The 14,566-nt window shown below is 32.9% G+C and overlaps 1 protein-coding gene across 1 annotated transcript in view; it reads right to left on the bottom strand.

Annotated features, from left to right (window-relative positions):
• Positions 1-7,376: 7,376 nt before the first annotated feature.
• The window catches only part of LOC128987010 (gustatory receptor for sugar taste 64e-like), a 29,962-nt gene continuing 22,772 nt past the window's right edge, over positions 7,377-14,566 (bottom strand). The window contains exons 6-8 of the mRNA XM_054407653.1: positions 8,716-8,878; positions 7,965-8,054; positions 7,377-7,531 (exon numbers count right to left, since the gene is read on the bottom strand). Of these exons, the coding sequence (XP_054263628.1) occupies positions 7,400-7,531; positions 7,965-8,054; positions 8,716-8,878 (385 nt within the window). The 3' untranslated portion in view covers positions 7,377-7,399. The remainder of the gene's footprint in view (positions 7,532-7,964; positions 8,055-8,715; positions 8,879-14,566) is intronic.

The raw sequence follows: 14,566 nt of genomic DNA, 5'->3' as shown, positions 1-14,566 counted from the left end.
TATTATGAAACAGAATTATTTCCAGTTTGAAGACAAAATATTTTTACAAAAAGAAGGGTTAGCGATGGGTTCTCCACTATCATCCATATTAGCAGAGATATATTTAAACGACCTTGAGAATAAACATTTATGGTCTGATAAAAACCGCTTGAGAGAAAAAATGGTATTTTATCATCGTTATGTAGACGACACTATTGTCCTGTTTAATGGCACAAAGCGACAGTTGGGAATGCTACTAACTTACATGAACAGCTTACATAAAAACATAAAGTTTACTCTCGAAACCGAAAGCAATAAAACACTGAATTTTCTAGACCTTAGTATCTCAAGATGTTCTGATAAAAACAAACTCGTTTTTAAAATCTATAGAAAACCTACAACCACACACCAGACCATCCATAATAGTTCACATCATCCTCAAAACCAGAAATTGGCAGCTTATCACAGTTTTGTTAATAGATTACTATCAATCCCGATGTCTGAAGAAAACTACAACGAAGAGCTCAATACCATTAAATATATTGCAATAGCTAACGGTTACAGGAGCAATATCATCGACAAACTAATCTTGAAACATAAGAACAAAAATAGCCGCATAAATACAACCTTAGACAGACCGAAATACGTTTCCACCGAATTTGGCAGCTATCTCAACCATACATTAAGCAGAGAAATGTCTAAAAACCAAGTTATCGTCTCATTTAAAACCTCGAATAAACTTTCATCAGTATTAAAAGATAAGAAAACAAACCGTGACGATCAAACAGAAAATTCAGGTGTATACAAACTGAATTGTGACAGTTGTCCTAGCTTTTATATTGGTCAGACTTCACGCCCATTTAAAACACGTTTTAAAGAACATCTCCCGAAACCATCTATTAACCAACCTAACTCCGCATTTGCTGAACATTTAATTAATAATAACCATGAATATACAGATTTTAACACCAATCTAGAAGTTCTACGATCCCATAAAGGAAGAGGAAGATTATTAGATACTATTGAGGAATACGAAATTTACAAGGCCGGCAAAAAACACCCCCAACACATCCTAAATGATAAATCCTCATTTGAATCAAATATAATTTATGAGACAGCTTTAAACATCGACGAAATATTATCAACAGCTGATAACTCGAGGGGGAAGGTGGGGAGAGGAAGACACGGCGTCAGTCTAGACCTACACCCTGTACCCGCCACCGTGCTGTAAATTAGTTGTGTGGCCATGCATTTTATCGTTTTTTGTTTGTGTACGTGTTATGTGTTACGTGTTACGTGTGTTTCAAGACTCATGACGACCTCCTAGGAGCGATTTTTACGTTCAGCTTGACAATGATGCCATAGACATCGAAACCGGTCGCACTAATGACGACTTAAGGATTACTTGGACAGAATCAAGGTAACTTAACCTCTTGTATACAAAAAAGCTATTTCTTTCATTTATTGACCCATACAAGTGTAAATGTAAAGTAGTGGCAATATAGCAATATGAAGTCACTTTAGGCGTTTTTCCCCATAAGAATAACATGGGGATCATTTTTAGCCACTTTTTCAAAAATCCTGATCTTTGCTTATACACCCCTATATAAATGTTCAATACCATTGTACAACTCCATTACCATTTCAAATCCATATCCATTCACACATTTATCTTCAAAATCGAGTGAGGTTTGCACATGAACTCGTTCCTGGTCGCGGGCGCGCTCCATGCCACGGTCACGAGCAAGCTCCTGCTTCTTGCTCCCAACTCATGGTCGGGCTTCTCGTCTCTAGTGGTCTAGTCCTAGGTGGGAAAGCTCCCGTTGAAATAATTTTTAGTTATATATTTTTTTTAATTTCTAGTTAAAAATTTTGAAATTTATGTAAAAATTTCTTAAATTCTGGTTAAAAATTTTGAAATTTTCCAAAAGTCTATATATAGAGGTGGCATCAGCCTGAGACCTCATTCCTAAACATGAAGCCGTCATGTCAACACTGCGGTGTCGCTCTCCAACAAAAGCAACCTGATTCGCCACTACAAGGTAATACATCAAAATGAAGGTGAAACTGTGCAAAGTTTGTGATATAATCTGTGATAATAACATGGCTCTAAAATCTCATATATTACAAAGACACAAGAGTTGTAATTCCTGTAAAACGAATGTTGTTGGACATATTAAAAGACACACCAATTCTTGTATCAAATGTCCGGATATACAATGATTAAATTTGTCGGTGAATCGATTAGAGCTCACCTTGAAAATACTCTGAAGACAATATCTGACAGTGACAGGTGTTAATTTTTTGTTAGTTTCTTAGTTGTCTTGTCGTTATATATATTTTAGTGATAGTTAAATATTTTAAATACATAAGTTATTAAGGTGAACAGCTTTAATTAAGTAGGAGTAGCTTAATAATATTTGTTTGCAATGGCGGGCGAGTGTGATATATCAAGTGACCAATCTTAAGTGACATATTTCAACAAGTTGAAAAAATGAAAAGGGTGGAAACGCGTTAAAATGTTTATTGTGTTTGTACCAAAAACAAAAATAATTAAAGCATCTGTCACAAGTGCTCCGAGGCAAGTGGAGAAAAAGTATGATAGCCTCGTTTTTAACTTGAAGTGGAATAGGCCTATATATTTTTTTAATGAATATAATTTTTATTTTTTAGTACAGTTATAGTGTATTACTCAATGTGTTTCCCATGCTCTTTTAAACATTATCTCGCCACAAATTGGTCACTTTTAAATTTAGTAGTAAACTATACTTTTATCACACTAGAAAAACTACTTCATCAGACTTTAAAAAATTATCTGTTATTTCGTAATCCATTAATTGCTGTCCATTAATTGTTGTACATAAATTTTAGTGTAAAATGCAGCTAATTGAACATCAACAAACTGTGTTTTTACCTAACCGGGAACTTCAGTTGTAACTTATGTTTGTGTATCGAAAGTAATGTTTATGTCAGGAAAGGTGAGATGATCACTATTTGTTTTTGTCTTTTGAACTACCGGTATTGAAAACAGAGTGATGATAAGTTTTTTATCAACTTTGTCGGGGAAATAAATATGTGCACTCGAGTTTGAGCCTAAATATATCTGAGATGGATTATCCAATTTTGTTGAAAAAAAATTAAATATTAGCTGGTTTAAATACATTTTACGTGGTGTCAATTAAAACAAAATCCGTTTACCAGAAAAGTTTATATAGTTGAAAGATCCTAAAAAGTACCGGATTTTAAGAAGAAACTCTGCACTAACACTGAAGTTTAAAATTTATTTGTAAACAAACCACTAAACCAATCTTTCTGAAATTTTTATGGCTTATTGGTAGGTTCATTGCTAACATTTCCATGCATTTTAAAAATTTTATTCACAATAGTTTTTATGCTGCTGTTAATTTTTAAAACGTATGCTAACATCGTTAATAAGGCACTGAAAATTTTGTTCAAAATACCATCGTGTTTTCCGTGACACAAGAAATAACACCAATATGACAGATTTTATAATGCGAACAAAGGAGGTTTTTAAACAGATTTATATTTGTAGACAAAAATTTCTCCCGGGACTGGCAGCGGGCCGCCTGGTGTTTGTACGATATTTCCCAGCCGGGCGGGAGCACGTGCGAATCTGCGACGTTGCCGATGTGTACCTGACTACCACACTGAAAGAATACTCTCAAAGTATAGTGTAGTGATAAAGTTCCCCGAGCAAAGCTCGGTTCCCAGGTACTTTACATAAATTTACTAACAAAATATTCACAAGTCATGAAACAAATACATTATAATAAGATAACTATAAATATAAATCAACAAATTAAAAAACACCTTTGTTCACTGCGAACGCCTGTTCAGAGCGGCAAGCCTAGTCATCACTAACAGAGTAACAGACTAGGAAGAATCAGCGACACCAATTTTGAAAAACAACTTCTTTTAAAGTTTAATAGGCATTTAAAGTAAATTTTGTTGTAGTAATGAATGTTTTTACATTACATGTAATGTAAATGTGACGATGTTTAATTAATATTTAGTTAAAACACAATAATTAGTAACCAAGATGTGTCATTATTTCATTACATATGAAATCCTTTAAAACAACCGTCCAACAAGCAGTTATCTTCTACAAATGTCGAAAACTAACTTTATTTTCTATCAGTTAGTTTTTAAACTAACTAATAACTTCTTGTAGTTACTTTTTAAACTAACTAACTAGTAACTTCTATCAGTTACTTTTTATGGGACTAACTTCTAACTTCTAACTAGTTAAAAATTTTGACTAACTTTCCCAACTATGGACTCTTCAGACTCTTCAGAGTATTTTCAAGGTCAGCTCTAATCGATTCACCGACAAATTTAATCATTGTATATGGACATTTGATACAAGAATTGACGTGTCTTTTAATATGCCCAACAACATTCGTTTTACAGGAATTACAACTCTTGTGTCTTTGTTATATATGAGATTTTAGAGCCATGTTATTATCACAGATTATATCACAAACTTTGCACAGTTTCACCTTCATTTGATGTATTACCTTGTAGTGGCGAATCAGGTTGCTTTTGTTGGAGAGCGACACGGAGCAGTGTTGACATGACGGCTTCATGTTTAGGAATGAGGTCTCAGGCTGATGCCACTTCTATATATAGACTTTTGGAAAATTTCAAAATTTTTAACCAGAATTTAAGAAATGTTTACATAAATTTCAAAATTTTTGACTAGAAATAAAAAAAATATATAACTAAAAATTATTTCAACGGGAGCTTTCCCACCTAGGACAAATTTCAAAATTTTTAACTAGAAATTAAAAAAAATATATAACTAAAAATTATTTCAACGGGAGCTTTCCCACCTAGGACTAGACCACTAGAGACGAGAAGCCCGACCATGAGTCGGGAGCAAGAAGCAGGAGCTTGCTCGTGACCGTGGCATGGAGCGCGCCCACGACCAGGAACGCGCCCGAGTTCATGTGCAAACCTCGCTCGATTTTAAAGATATACTTGTGAATGGATATGGATTTGAAATGGTAATGGAGTTGTACAATGGTATTGAACATTTATATAGGAGTGTATAAGCAAAGATCAGGATTTTTGAAAAAGTGGCTAAAAAATGATCCCCATGTTATTCTTATGGGGAAAAACGCCTAAAGTGACTTCATATTGCTATATTGCCACTACTTTACATTTACACTTGTATGGGTCAATAAATGAAAGAAATAGCTTTTTTAGCTTGATATCGAATATATATTTTCTAAAAAAGCTTATGCTGCTCCACTAAAGAATAAGACAGGGTTGGTGGTTACAGAAGCCATTAAAACCATTCTACCAAAGGGGGTTAAAAACATTCAATCTGACAATGGAACAGAATTTTTTAATCAATATTTTAGCAATCTAATGAAAGAATTAAATATTAATCTATATCACACTTTTTCTACAACTAAGGCTGCAATTGTGGAGAGGTTCCAGAGAACTTTAAAGAATTGGTTATATAGGGAATTTAGTGCTCAGGGGAGTTATAAATGGTTGGATTTACTTCCAAAGTTAATTAGAAAATATAATAATAAAGTACATAGATCTATAGGAATGACGCCTAACCAAGTGAGTGTTAAGAATAGTAAATATGTGCATGAGAGGTTGACTTCTAAAGTGCAAGTTAAAAAGCCAAGATAAATGTGGGCGATAGCGTGAGGATTTCCAAGTATAAACATGTGTTTAATAAAGGATATACCCCAAATTAGACAGGGGAGTTATTTACAATAGCAGAAGTTAAGAATACAAAGCCTGTGACTTATATTTTGAAAGATGAACATGGTAATATAATCAGGGGAGGATTCTATACAGAGGAGTTGTTAAAGACCAAGTATAAAGACATGTATTTGGTAGAGAAGGTAATTCGGAGGAAGGGTGATTTGTTGTATGTCAAATGGCTTGGGTTCCCAAGTAGCCAGAACTCATGGATTTCCACAAAGGATGCCCACAGCCGGGGTGCGCACCTGAGTTCATGTGCAAACCTCGCTCGATTTTGAAGATATGCGTGTGAATAGATATGGATTTGAAATGTTAATGGAGTTGTACAATGGTATTGAACATTTATATAGGGGTGTATAAGCAAAGATCAGGATTTTTGAAAAAGTGGCTACATTTACACTTGTATGGGTCAATAAATGAAAGAAATAGCGTTTTTAGCTTGATATCGAATATATATAGGGAATAAGTAAGAAATAAGGTTTGACAATTATATAGGGATATTTATGCAAAGATCAGGATTTTTGGAATTGGTGACAAAAAAATGATCCCCATGTTATTCTTATGGGACTTACGCCTAAAGTGGGGTATCTTTGTCCTATTGCCACTACTCTTGCTCAATTGTTTCTTTTATGTCTGATGATTCTTGGCCAATTTTTGTGGGAAAGAGGATGGTTGTGTCGTCGGCGAAGATAATGCTGGTCTTGTCCATTGGTAGAAGGTTTGGTAGGTTGTTTATGTAAATTATGAAGAACAAAGGTCCCAGTACCGACCCTTGGGGAATGCCTCGAGTTGTACGTTGTAGTGTTGATTTGGCTTTTAATTCTTTGTTAGGTATTGTTGTAGTAGTTTATTTCTACCTCCCGGAAACAGTTTGTGAAGTAGTTTTTTATCCAGTTTAGGGCATTTCCCTTTATATTCATTTCTAAGCTTGTTGATGAGGATGGTTTGATTTAGGCTATATCAAAAGCTTTTTGGATATCAAGAAAAATTCCAGATACGCTTTGTTTTTTCTCCCAGTAAGAGGCGATGGTTTCGCAGAGTTGGTTTAGGGCTGTATTTATGGACTCATTTTTGCGGAAGCCTTGTTGATTGGGCGGAAGAAAATCAATATTAATTAAGTGTTCCATGACTTGTTCGTAGATTACTTTTTCGATGTATTTTGATAGGGTGGGGAGGATAGATATCGGTCTGTAATTTGATATTTTATTTGTAGTTTCATTTTTTTATGTTTTGGGTATACTGTTGCTATTTTCATTTTTTCAAATCCGAGCACGGTTATTTCGACCACCGAGCAGCAAACACAGGTCTTTCGAAGCTGCAAACTTAGTTTTACATTACTCTCATGTATCCTAACAATATACCAAAAAGTCATAACAACGTCACTTTTTTAAAACAAGGATGTCTTAGATGACTGGTCTAAAGCCGGGTTTTCCCAGGCGCGGAAGTGGAGAGCGGAGAGAGGAATGCGGAGAGCGGACTCCACTTGTCTTGGTTAATTTAATGTTTTACTGTTTTCCTAGAAGCGGAGCGGAACACCATATTAATCTCTTTTCCGCTCCCCGTGTTCCTCTCTCCGCTCTCCGCTTCCACGCCTAGGAAAACCCAGCTTAAGGGTGTAGAAAGAAAGGAAATAACTGATCTAATAGATGTGCATATACATATTTATTTTATTCTATTTTAAGCTTAGATAAGTTTCAATCCAACTGCAAAAACCAGCATCAGGGGAGTCCATGTTATCAGGTTCATGTTTTAAATTTCCCAGTTGAACTAACAAAACTTCATAGGTTACTAGTGCACTAATAATCTGAAACAAAATTGTTTGTTCATAAATTTAGTTGTTATTAAGATGATAAAGTAGTTTTGGAAAAGTTTCACATTTTAGTGAAGCGAATGACAGTAGCTAGCTATTATGGTTCTATAAATCAAGATGGATAATTTGTATCATCTATTGTTATAAGTACATCTCGCATAACAATCTCAAATGATTTACATTCACAAACAACTGTTGTGAATACATTACTGGTTAACTCTAACAGGTACATGACTGTAGACTCCCAACTTAAATTACAGCTAATTGGTTCAAGGCAATCAATTAATTTGTCATTTTTCTTTGTTTACCCAATTAATTGGCAATTATATTATGGTGTATGGATAGAAGAACAATGTTGATTAAAAATAAGGATATTGCAAAGAAAATCTAACAGTAAAATGAAAATTTAAAAAAAAATATTTCTTACTGATAAAGCTGCTGTTTGTGTAACAACAAAAAACTTGCATCCTGTGAGTGCCACTGTGTCCCTTTTGACCTGGGTATATAGCCGTCTAACCTGGAAAGAAAGTTTCATAACATCACGTTTGATAAAAACTTCTTAAAACTCTAAGATATATTAAGAAGGAGTCATAGAGTTTAAAATATTTAATTAATAAAATAATCAAAATAAAACAATATTTATATAGCCTAAATAAAATTTTTTCTCAGACGTTCAGTTTGATAGAAGTTAAAATCTGAGCCTATTAAAGTATTATTTTAAAGTATTTTTAAAACTGCCAGGGCCATTTTTAAACATCACATTATTACAAATATGAAATATAGATATAGACATTGAATAGACGATAATGATTAATCCAATTGATGGTTATAAAAGTAAATTATGCTACTTGAATTATCTTAAAACTAAATTTTGTTTTGGATCATAATTGCCAGATTACTTTCCAATAATCTATTTACCAAGTTAGGGCCTGTTAGGCTGTTGCTGTTACTTTATTTAACTAACTTTACTTTAGTTCGTTATGACTTACTTTGTTGCTTTGTTGACTTACTACTCGAAAGTGAACAGACAGATTTTACTTCTTGTAATATAAAATGTATTAAAAATCGTTAGAAAAATTTACAGAAGTTTCAGCCGCACAGAAAAGGGTGGCATGTCAAATAATAATTCATCACACTGTTAACATGTATTTTCTCAAATAATAAATGTATTTACTAACCTCTTGGCAGAATAATGTTGAAGGCAAATTGTGAAGCACAGTGAGAGGTTTCTTGCTCTCATCAAAGATGGTGGCCATCGCTACAAGAGTGATTACATCTATTCCAAGGTGGCTCAGGAAGAAAATTAGAAAATAGCCATAGCTAAGTAGAGTGTAGGAATGTCTAGAAAAAAGTACAGTAGTGTCTTTATAGCTCTTTCTGTTTTTAACTATCTTCCTTATTGAAAATTAAAAGACACCATTTTAACTACCCTAGTAGCACAAATATATATTAAATACATATGAATAAATATATTTAAAATCTATTTTATATATCTCAAGTGTGTATAAATGTCAATTTTATATAATATTTAAAATATATTATATATATAATATATATGTTTTTGAATCTATTAAATATTTAAATATGTTTCAATAATATATTTTAGTGAATAATATTTAAATAAAAAATGTATTTAATATCTCTTTCAAACATCCCATGAGGCCTAATTATAAAAACATAAAATAATGAAGATTTAGTATGAAAAACACAATTATCAGTTGAGTAAATTGATTAAACAGTTCATAAAAACAAATTTTGAAAAAATTACTGGATAAAATTTTTCAGCCCGGGTGGGTCTCGAACCTGGGTCCTTCGACTTATGAGCCTCTCACCTTACCTCTGAGCTAATTGTGACTGTTGCTAGCATTAGTTTTCAAATGGTGAAAGAGCGGCCGTCAGTTGCAATGGTTGCAATACTTGAAAATTTTTTGATACTACAGTATTATATGAATCTATTAATATGTTTTTCCGTAATTCGTTTCTTAAACGGTCGCCAGTCGCTAGCACCCTTTTCTAGCCGATCATTAGAGATTTCTATGATCACATTCATTGTCACATATTGCAATTTAAAAAATAAAACCCATCAACACTTTTTTTTCGTTTGACCCAAGTGTAGCTGCCGAACCTGTATACTGCCTCTTAACCATATGCGTAATTTTTTCTTTACGTGCATGATAGAGTGACACCATTCAGAGTACGTATTATTATTAACTTAATTTTAACACTTTCACAATAGCAATAATCATACAAAAAATGCATGTATGAATTGATAGACACTATAAAAAACAAAAAGATGCAAATTATTTATTTGCTAATTATAAAAGATTATAGGCTATAGCCTATATTCTACAAATATATGATTATTTTATTAATAAAAATAAATGACGTGTTTCAAAATATATTTATAAATACTTTAAATATATAATATAGTTTCAAAAATATTTTATATATATATTTAAAATATTCTCAACACATAATTTTTTTAAATATTTAATAGGAAAAATATAAATTAAAATATGTATATTATTGATTCTATACTTATTTGATCAATATATATTATAAATCTATTTTATATATTCAAAACTTATATTTAATTTATATTTTGCATTGCTTTTTGGTAATATTTTAAATATATATTTGAACATATCAAACTGTTATTAAAGATATATTATTTGTATATTTTATTCGAGGTTCTATCAAATACAACTTTAAATATATAAAATATTTATAAAATACATATTTGTGCTACTAGGGTAATACTTCTTAAAATTATAAAGGATTTAGGTATAGGAAGAAATAGGATTATGGTATACTTTTTATGATCAACATTAAAAATAAAACCAAACACCATTACAAATACCCCCGCCACAGCAAACCTGCAGACTAAGCGAATTTCCATTAACCTGATTGGATTTACACTAAAATGCCTCCATAAAAATAGCACATTTATTTCCTATTTAAATAGAATTAGTTTAATGAGTACTTAGGTTTGCTGCAACAGGGAGGGTAAAAAAGATTTTTTTTATAAATGATAATAGTTTAGTAAGAAATAAAAGTATTTTCCAAAATCGATCATAATATGTTCATAAATAAGCAAACTACAACAGTTGACTTATTCTCCATAAAAATAACATGGGAATTTTAAAATTACAATTTTTTGAATTTTCTCCGTTACAATTAGGCGCATAATAACGCTTCAATATACTAAATTATTTGTTTTTTAAGCTCTACAAAATGGTTTAAAAAGAAATTGTGAAATTTTGTGTTTTTAGGGTCAAAAATGGGAAAGACCTATTTTTTACCCATAAAACCCCCCATAAACCCACGTTCCCATAGTCCAACCATGCTGGTTCGCGAACTCATTCAAGTTTATCCCGCCTTACACCTTCAAACCAAATTTTATCAAAATCGGACAAAAATTACTCAAGTTATCGTGCGGATGGACACATATATATATATATATATATATATATATATATATATATATATAGACATATAAAAATTTGAACGAATGGTGTTTTTGGCCTCTGGGAACATCAAAATGAAAAAGGAAATCGGTCCCAGGCTTAGGTCTTACCATGAGACCGACGGTAACAGCTACTTCCCTATAGGGAAATTCGCTAAAATGTTTAATTTTTTGACCCTTAGAGCCAAATTTTAGTTAACCTTATATAAAAAGTAACTATAAGCTAATGTTTTACTAACATCTCAGCCATTTTAAATTGGGACAATATTTTGTGTAGAAATAACTATTATTGGTGGGATTAAAATAAAAATATTAAATTATCAACCATTAAGATTTGGACGCTACCTATAGTTACGTATTTTAACCCAAATGAGTGAAGGATGAGTATGTCTAGGAGGATTAAACATTATGTGTTGGATTAAACATAATGTTTAATCCTCCTAAAGAATGGTGTGAGATGTAATGATGTGTAGCTTGTTACAAATGGATACAAAACTTATGTTTTAAAAAAGGGTGAGTATTCATTGTTGTTACTGACTAAGATCAGCTGTTTCATTAGAGGAAGGGAAGTAAAAAATAGTGATTAACAATCAACCCTTTGCGGTCTGTTATGGAGTATCCCTAATGTCCTTTCAGGTATCTTAGATACATCTTACATATCTTAGATACACAAAAACATTCCACAGTCAAGTATTGGGGGTTACGCCCCGCTTATGTCCCTCAGATCAGATACGCATCTTGTATCTTAGGCCACTCATTGTGCCCACAAGCGATAAGCTCAAATGGTCTCTAGGCCACTCATAGTACCCAAGTTATAAATTTGTCTGTAAAAAACTATCATTCTATACTGAAGTTCTCTGGAAGGTGCTGCAATCTGTTCAATGTTTATTTAACTAGAAAATGTCATTCAAGCTAGTATCCAGCCGTCTGTTTTGGGAACTACACTTCAACAAGTAGCGGTTCTCTAATGGGCCCAACTTATACTATCTTTTATATTTTCATGGATGTGCAGTTAGGATATTATGTGTTTAGTTGTTTTTTCAAGTAAGCGGTTCATTAATTATTGAAATATGAATTCTGACTATAAAATGGATTTACTGGATGACGTTTTGGGATTTCATATCATAACTTTTTTATTTGTGTTTTAAACTTTTTTAGTTAGAAACATACAGGGTGTTCAAAAGACATAATTCAAGTTATGATTCCTTTTGGGTCTAAATAAAAGAGAAAATCAAGGATAAAAATGTTTCCAAAATCGTGTCGTTAACCAGATATCTGCCATTTTGTATTTTTTACTTAAACATTTTAATGTTAGATTAAAAATTATCTTGGTCCAATTCAACATTTGAAAATGGCGGCCATTTTAAATTTCAAAACTTAAATCACAAAAAATTACTGATTTTATGAACAAATGTGAAGTACACTATTATTTAGCATTTTAAATTCCCTATCAAACAACACCAAGTTCAAAAAGATCAAATAATATATAGGACTGAAATATCACAATTTTTACTTGTAAAACAAGGCAAACCTGACTAGCTTGGCCCCATTCAACTTCATTTTGTATTTTTTACATAACCATTTTAATCTTAACAAATAGGTCACTTCTACCTTAACATCCATACCAATTTTCAAAAAGATCGGTTGGACCAATCCAAAGATAAATTTTTTTATGTAAAAAATACAAACTGGCGGATATCTGGTTACCGACATGATTTTGGAAAACTTTTTATTCTTGATTTTCTCTTTATTTTGACCCAAGGAATCACTACATGAACTAAGTCCCTGCCCTTTTTTGAACATCCTGTATATCTTATTGTACGCAATACCGAAATGTTTATTCCATCCTCTTGAACAAAATTTTAAATTACAGGTTTTATATGTTTACCTCACTTTGTCAAACAGATTTCCAGAAATAGCTATTAAGCGGCCTACACACTACACGTGCATTGCACGCCGTGCAAGCACGTCGTGCCAAAAACTGACGAAACGTGCAAGTGTGTGGTGAACACCGTGCAAGCACGGCGTGCATTGGCATGGCACGGTGGAAATCAACACGAGTTTGATTTTTGGCGTGCCGTGCCAAAGCACGCCATTCTGACGTGCTAGTGTGTAGGCGGACCCGTGCCACGTGCTGGTAGTTCAACCACTTTTGACAGGGTTTGACCCTATAAAATATATCACTTTCTTATTAGTGAATCAACGGCAATTTGTCTTGGCCATTTGCAACACAGATTAAATACGCACATAGTGGCGTCCCCATCTTAAATTATTGATAATTGGCACGACCATCGAGATTATAACACAATGGATCGCGCGCTGTATGTGACGCGTGACCCGAGACGCAGTCATAGATCTCTTATTATTATAACATATTATATTATATTATATTATATTATATTATATTATATTATATTATATTATATTATATTATATTATATTATATTATATTATATTATATTATAATTATTATATTATCAGATATAATATATCATAGAGCATACATCCTCCACCACAGTATTGTGAACCAAGTGTCCTGCCGGCGTATATCTGTACGGCAGCGAGGTGCAAGGTCTGGACTAACCTAGGCACTAGGCGGCTTAGTGCTGCTGCCTTGTGTCTATTTTTAATGATTAATCAATTAATCATGTCCTATGTCCTTAAAACATGTGTGTGTTCTGCATTTCATTTGTACGAACAGACGATGTAATTTAGCACGTTGCAGGCTACACTGAAGATAAGTGTGTGGGCAAAATGTGCCGTGCCAAAGCACAACGTGCCAATATAAAAAATGGCACGGCGTGCAATGCACGTGTAGTGTGTAGGCCGCTTTAGCTTTACCTACTGAGGACAGCTATTCAATATGGCATCACACCTGACGCCAAAACAACTCAGGGGGCACTATAAGTGACCTTGACGTAGTGAATCTGTGAGTACAATCAGGGCAAAAATTTGATGTCATAACTAACTACAGCCAAGACATATCTAACGGGAAATGGACAGTGGGCACTGGCACTTTAAGAGGCCTACAGACCACAAAGGATTCAAATTATTGGTGCTATTTTGACTGATGATGTATCTTTTGTCTCTCCTTATAGCAGAGACCATGTCAAGGTACATGAGTTAACAATGTGAACTCAAAATCACAGTCTACATCTGGCTTCTTAACAGTTTATGACCAATTTACTGTAGGTTAGACCAGCTTGTTCACTTAATTAGTAAGTTTTACTTTTTAAAACATTTTTATTAGCTCGCTTTATTATGTCCGGTACAAATTTTGCAATCAATTTTATACTAACTTCCCGATGAGCTAGAGACTTTTGAAACTTGAAACATAGCTCACAAATGGAAGACAATGCAATATTATATAATTTAATTTTCATATTTCCCTTGGGCTACGCCCCATGGGCTTGCTTTTATTAGCTCGCTTTCCTACAAATTTTGATATCAATTTCAAACGAAGTTCCTGATGAGCTAGAAACTTGAAATTTGAAACATAGCTTACAAATGGATGACAATGCAATATTAAATCATTTAATTTTCATATTTATTTTGGGCTGCAC

This window comes from Macrosteles quadrilineatus, unplaced genomic scaffold (genome assembly GCF_028750875.1).
Source record: "Macrosteles quadrilineatus isolate MER2022 unplaced genomic scaffold, UCM_ALF_1.0 Scaffold_2__2_contigs__length_208266976, whole genome shotgun sequence".
Lineage (NCBI taxonomy): Eukaryota > Metazoa > Arthropoda > Insecta > Hemiptera > Cicadellidae > Macrosteles > Macrosteles quadrilineatus.
The sequence above is the reverse complement of the archived record's forward strand: the minus strand, read 5'-3'. Positions and strand labels throughout refer to the sequence as shown.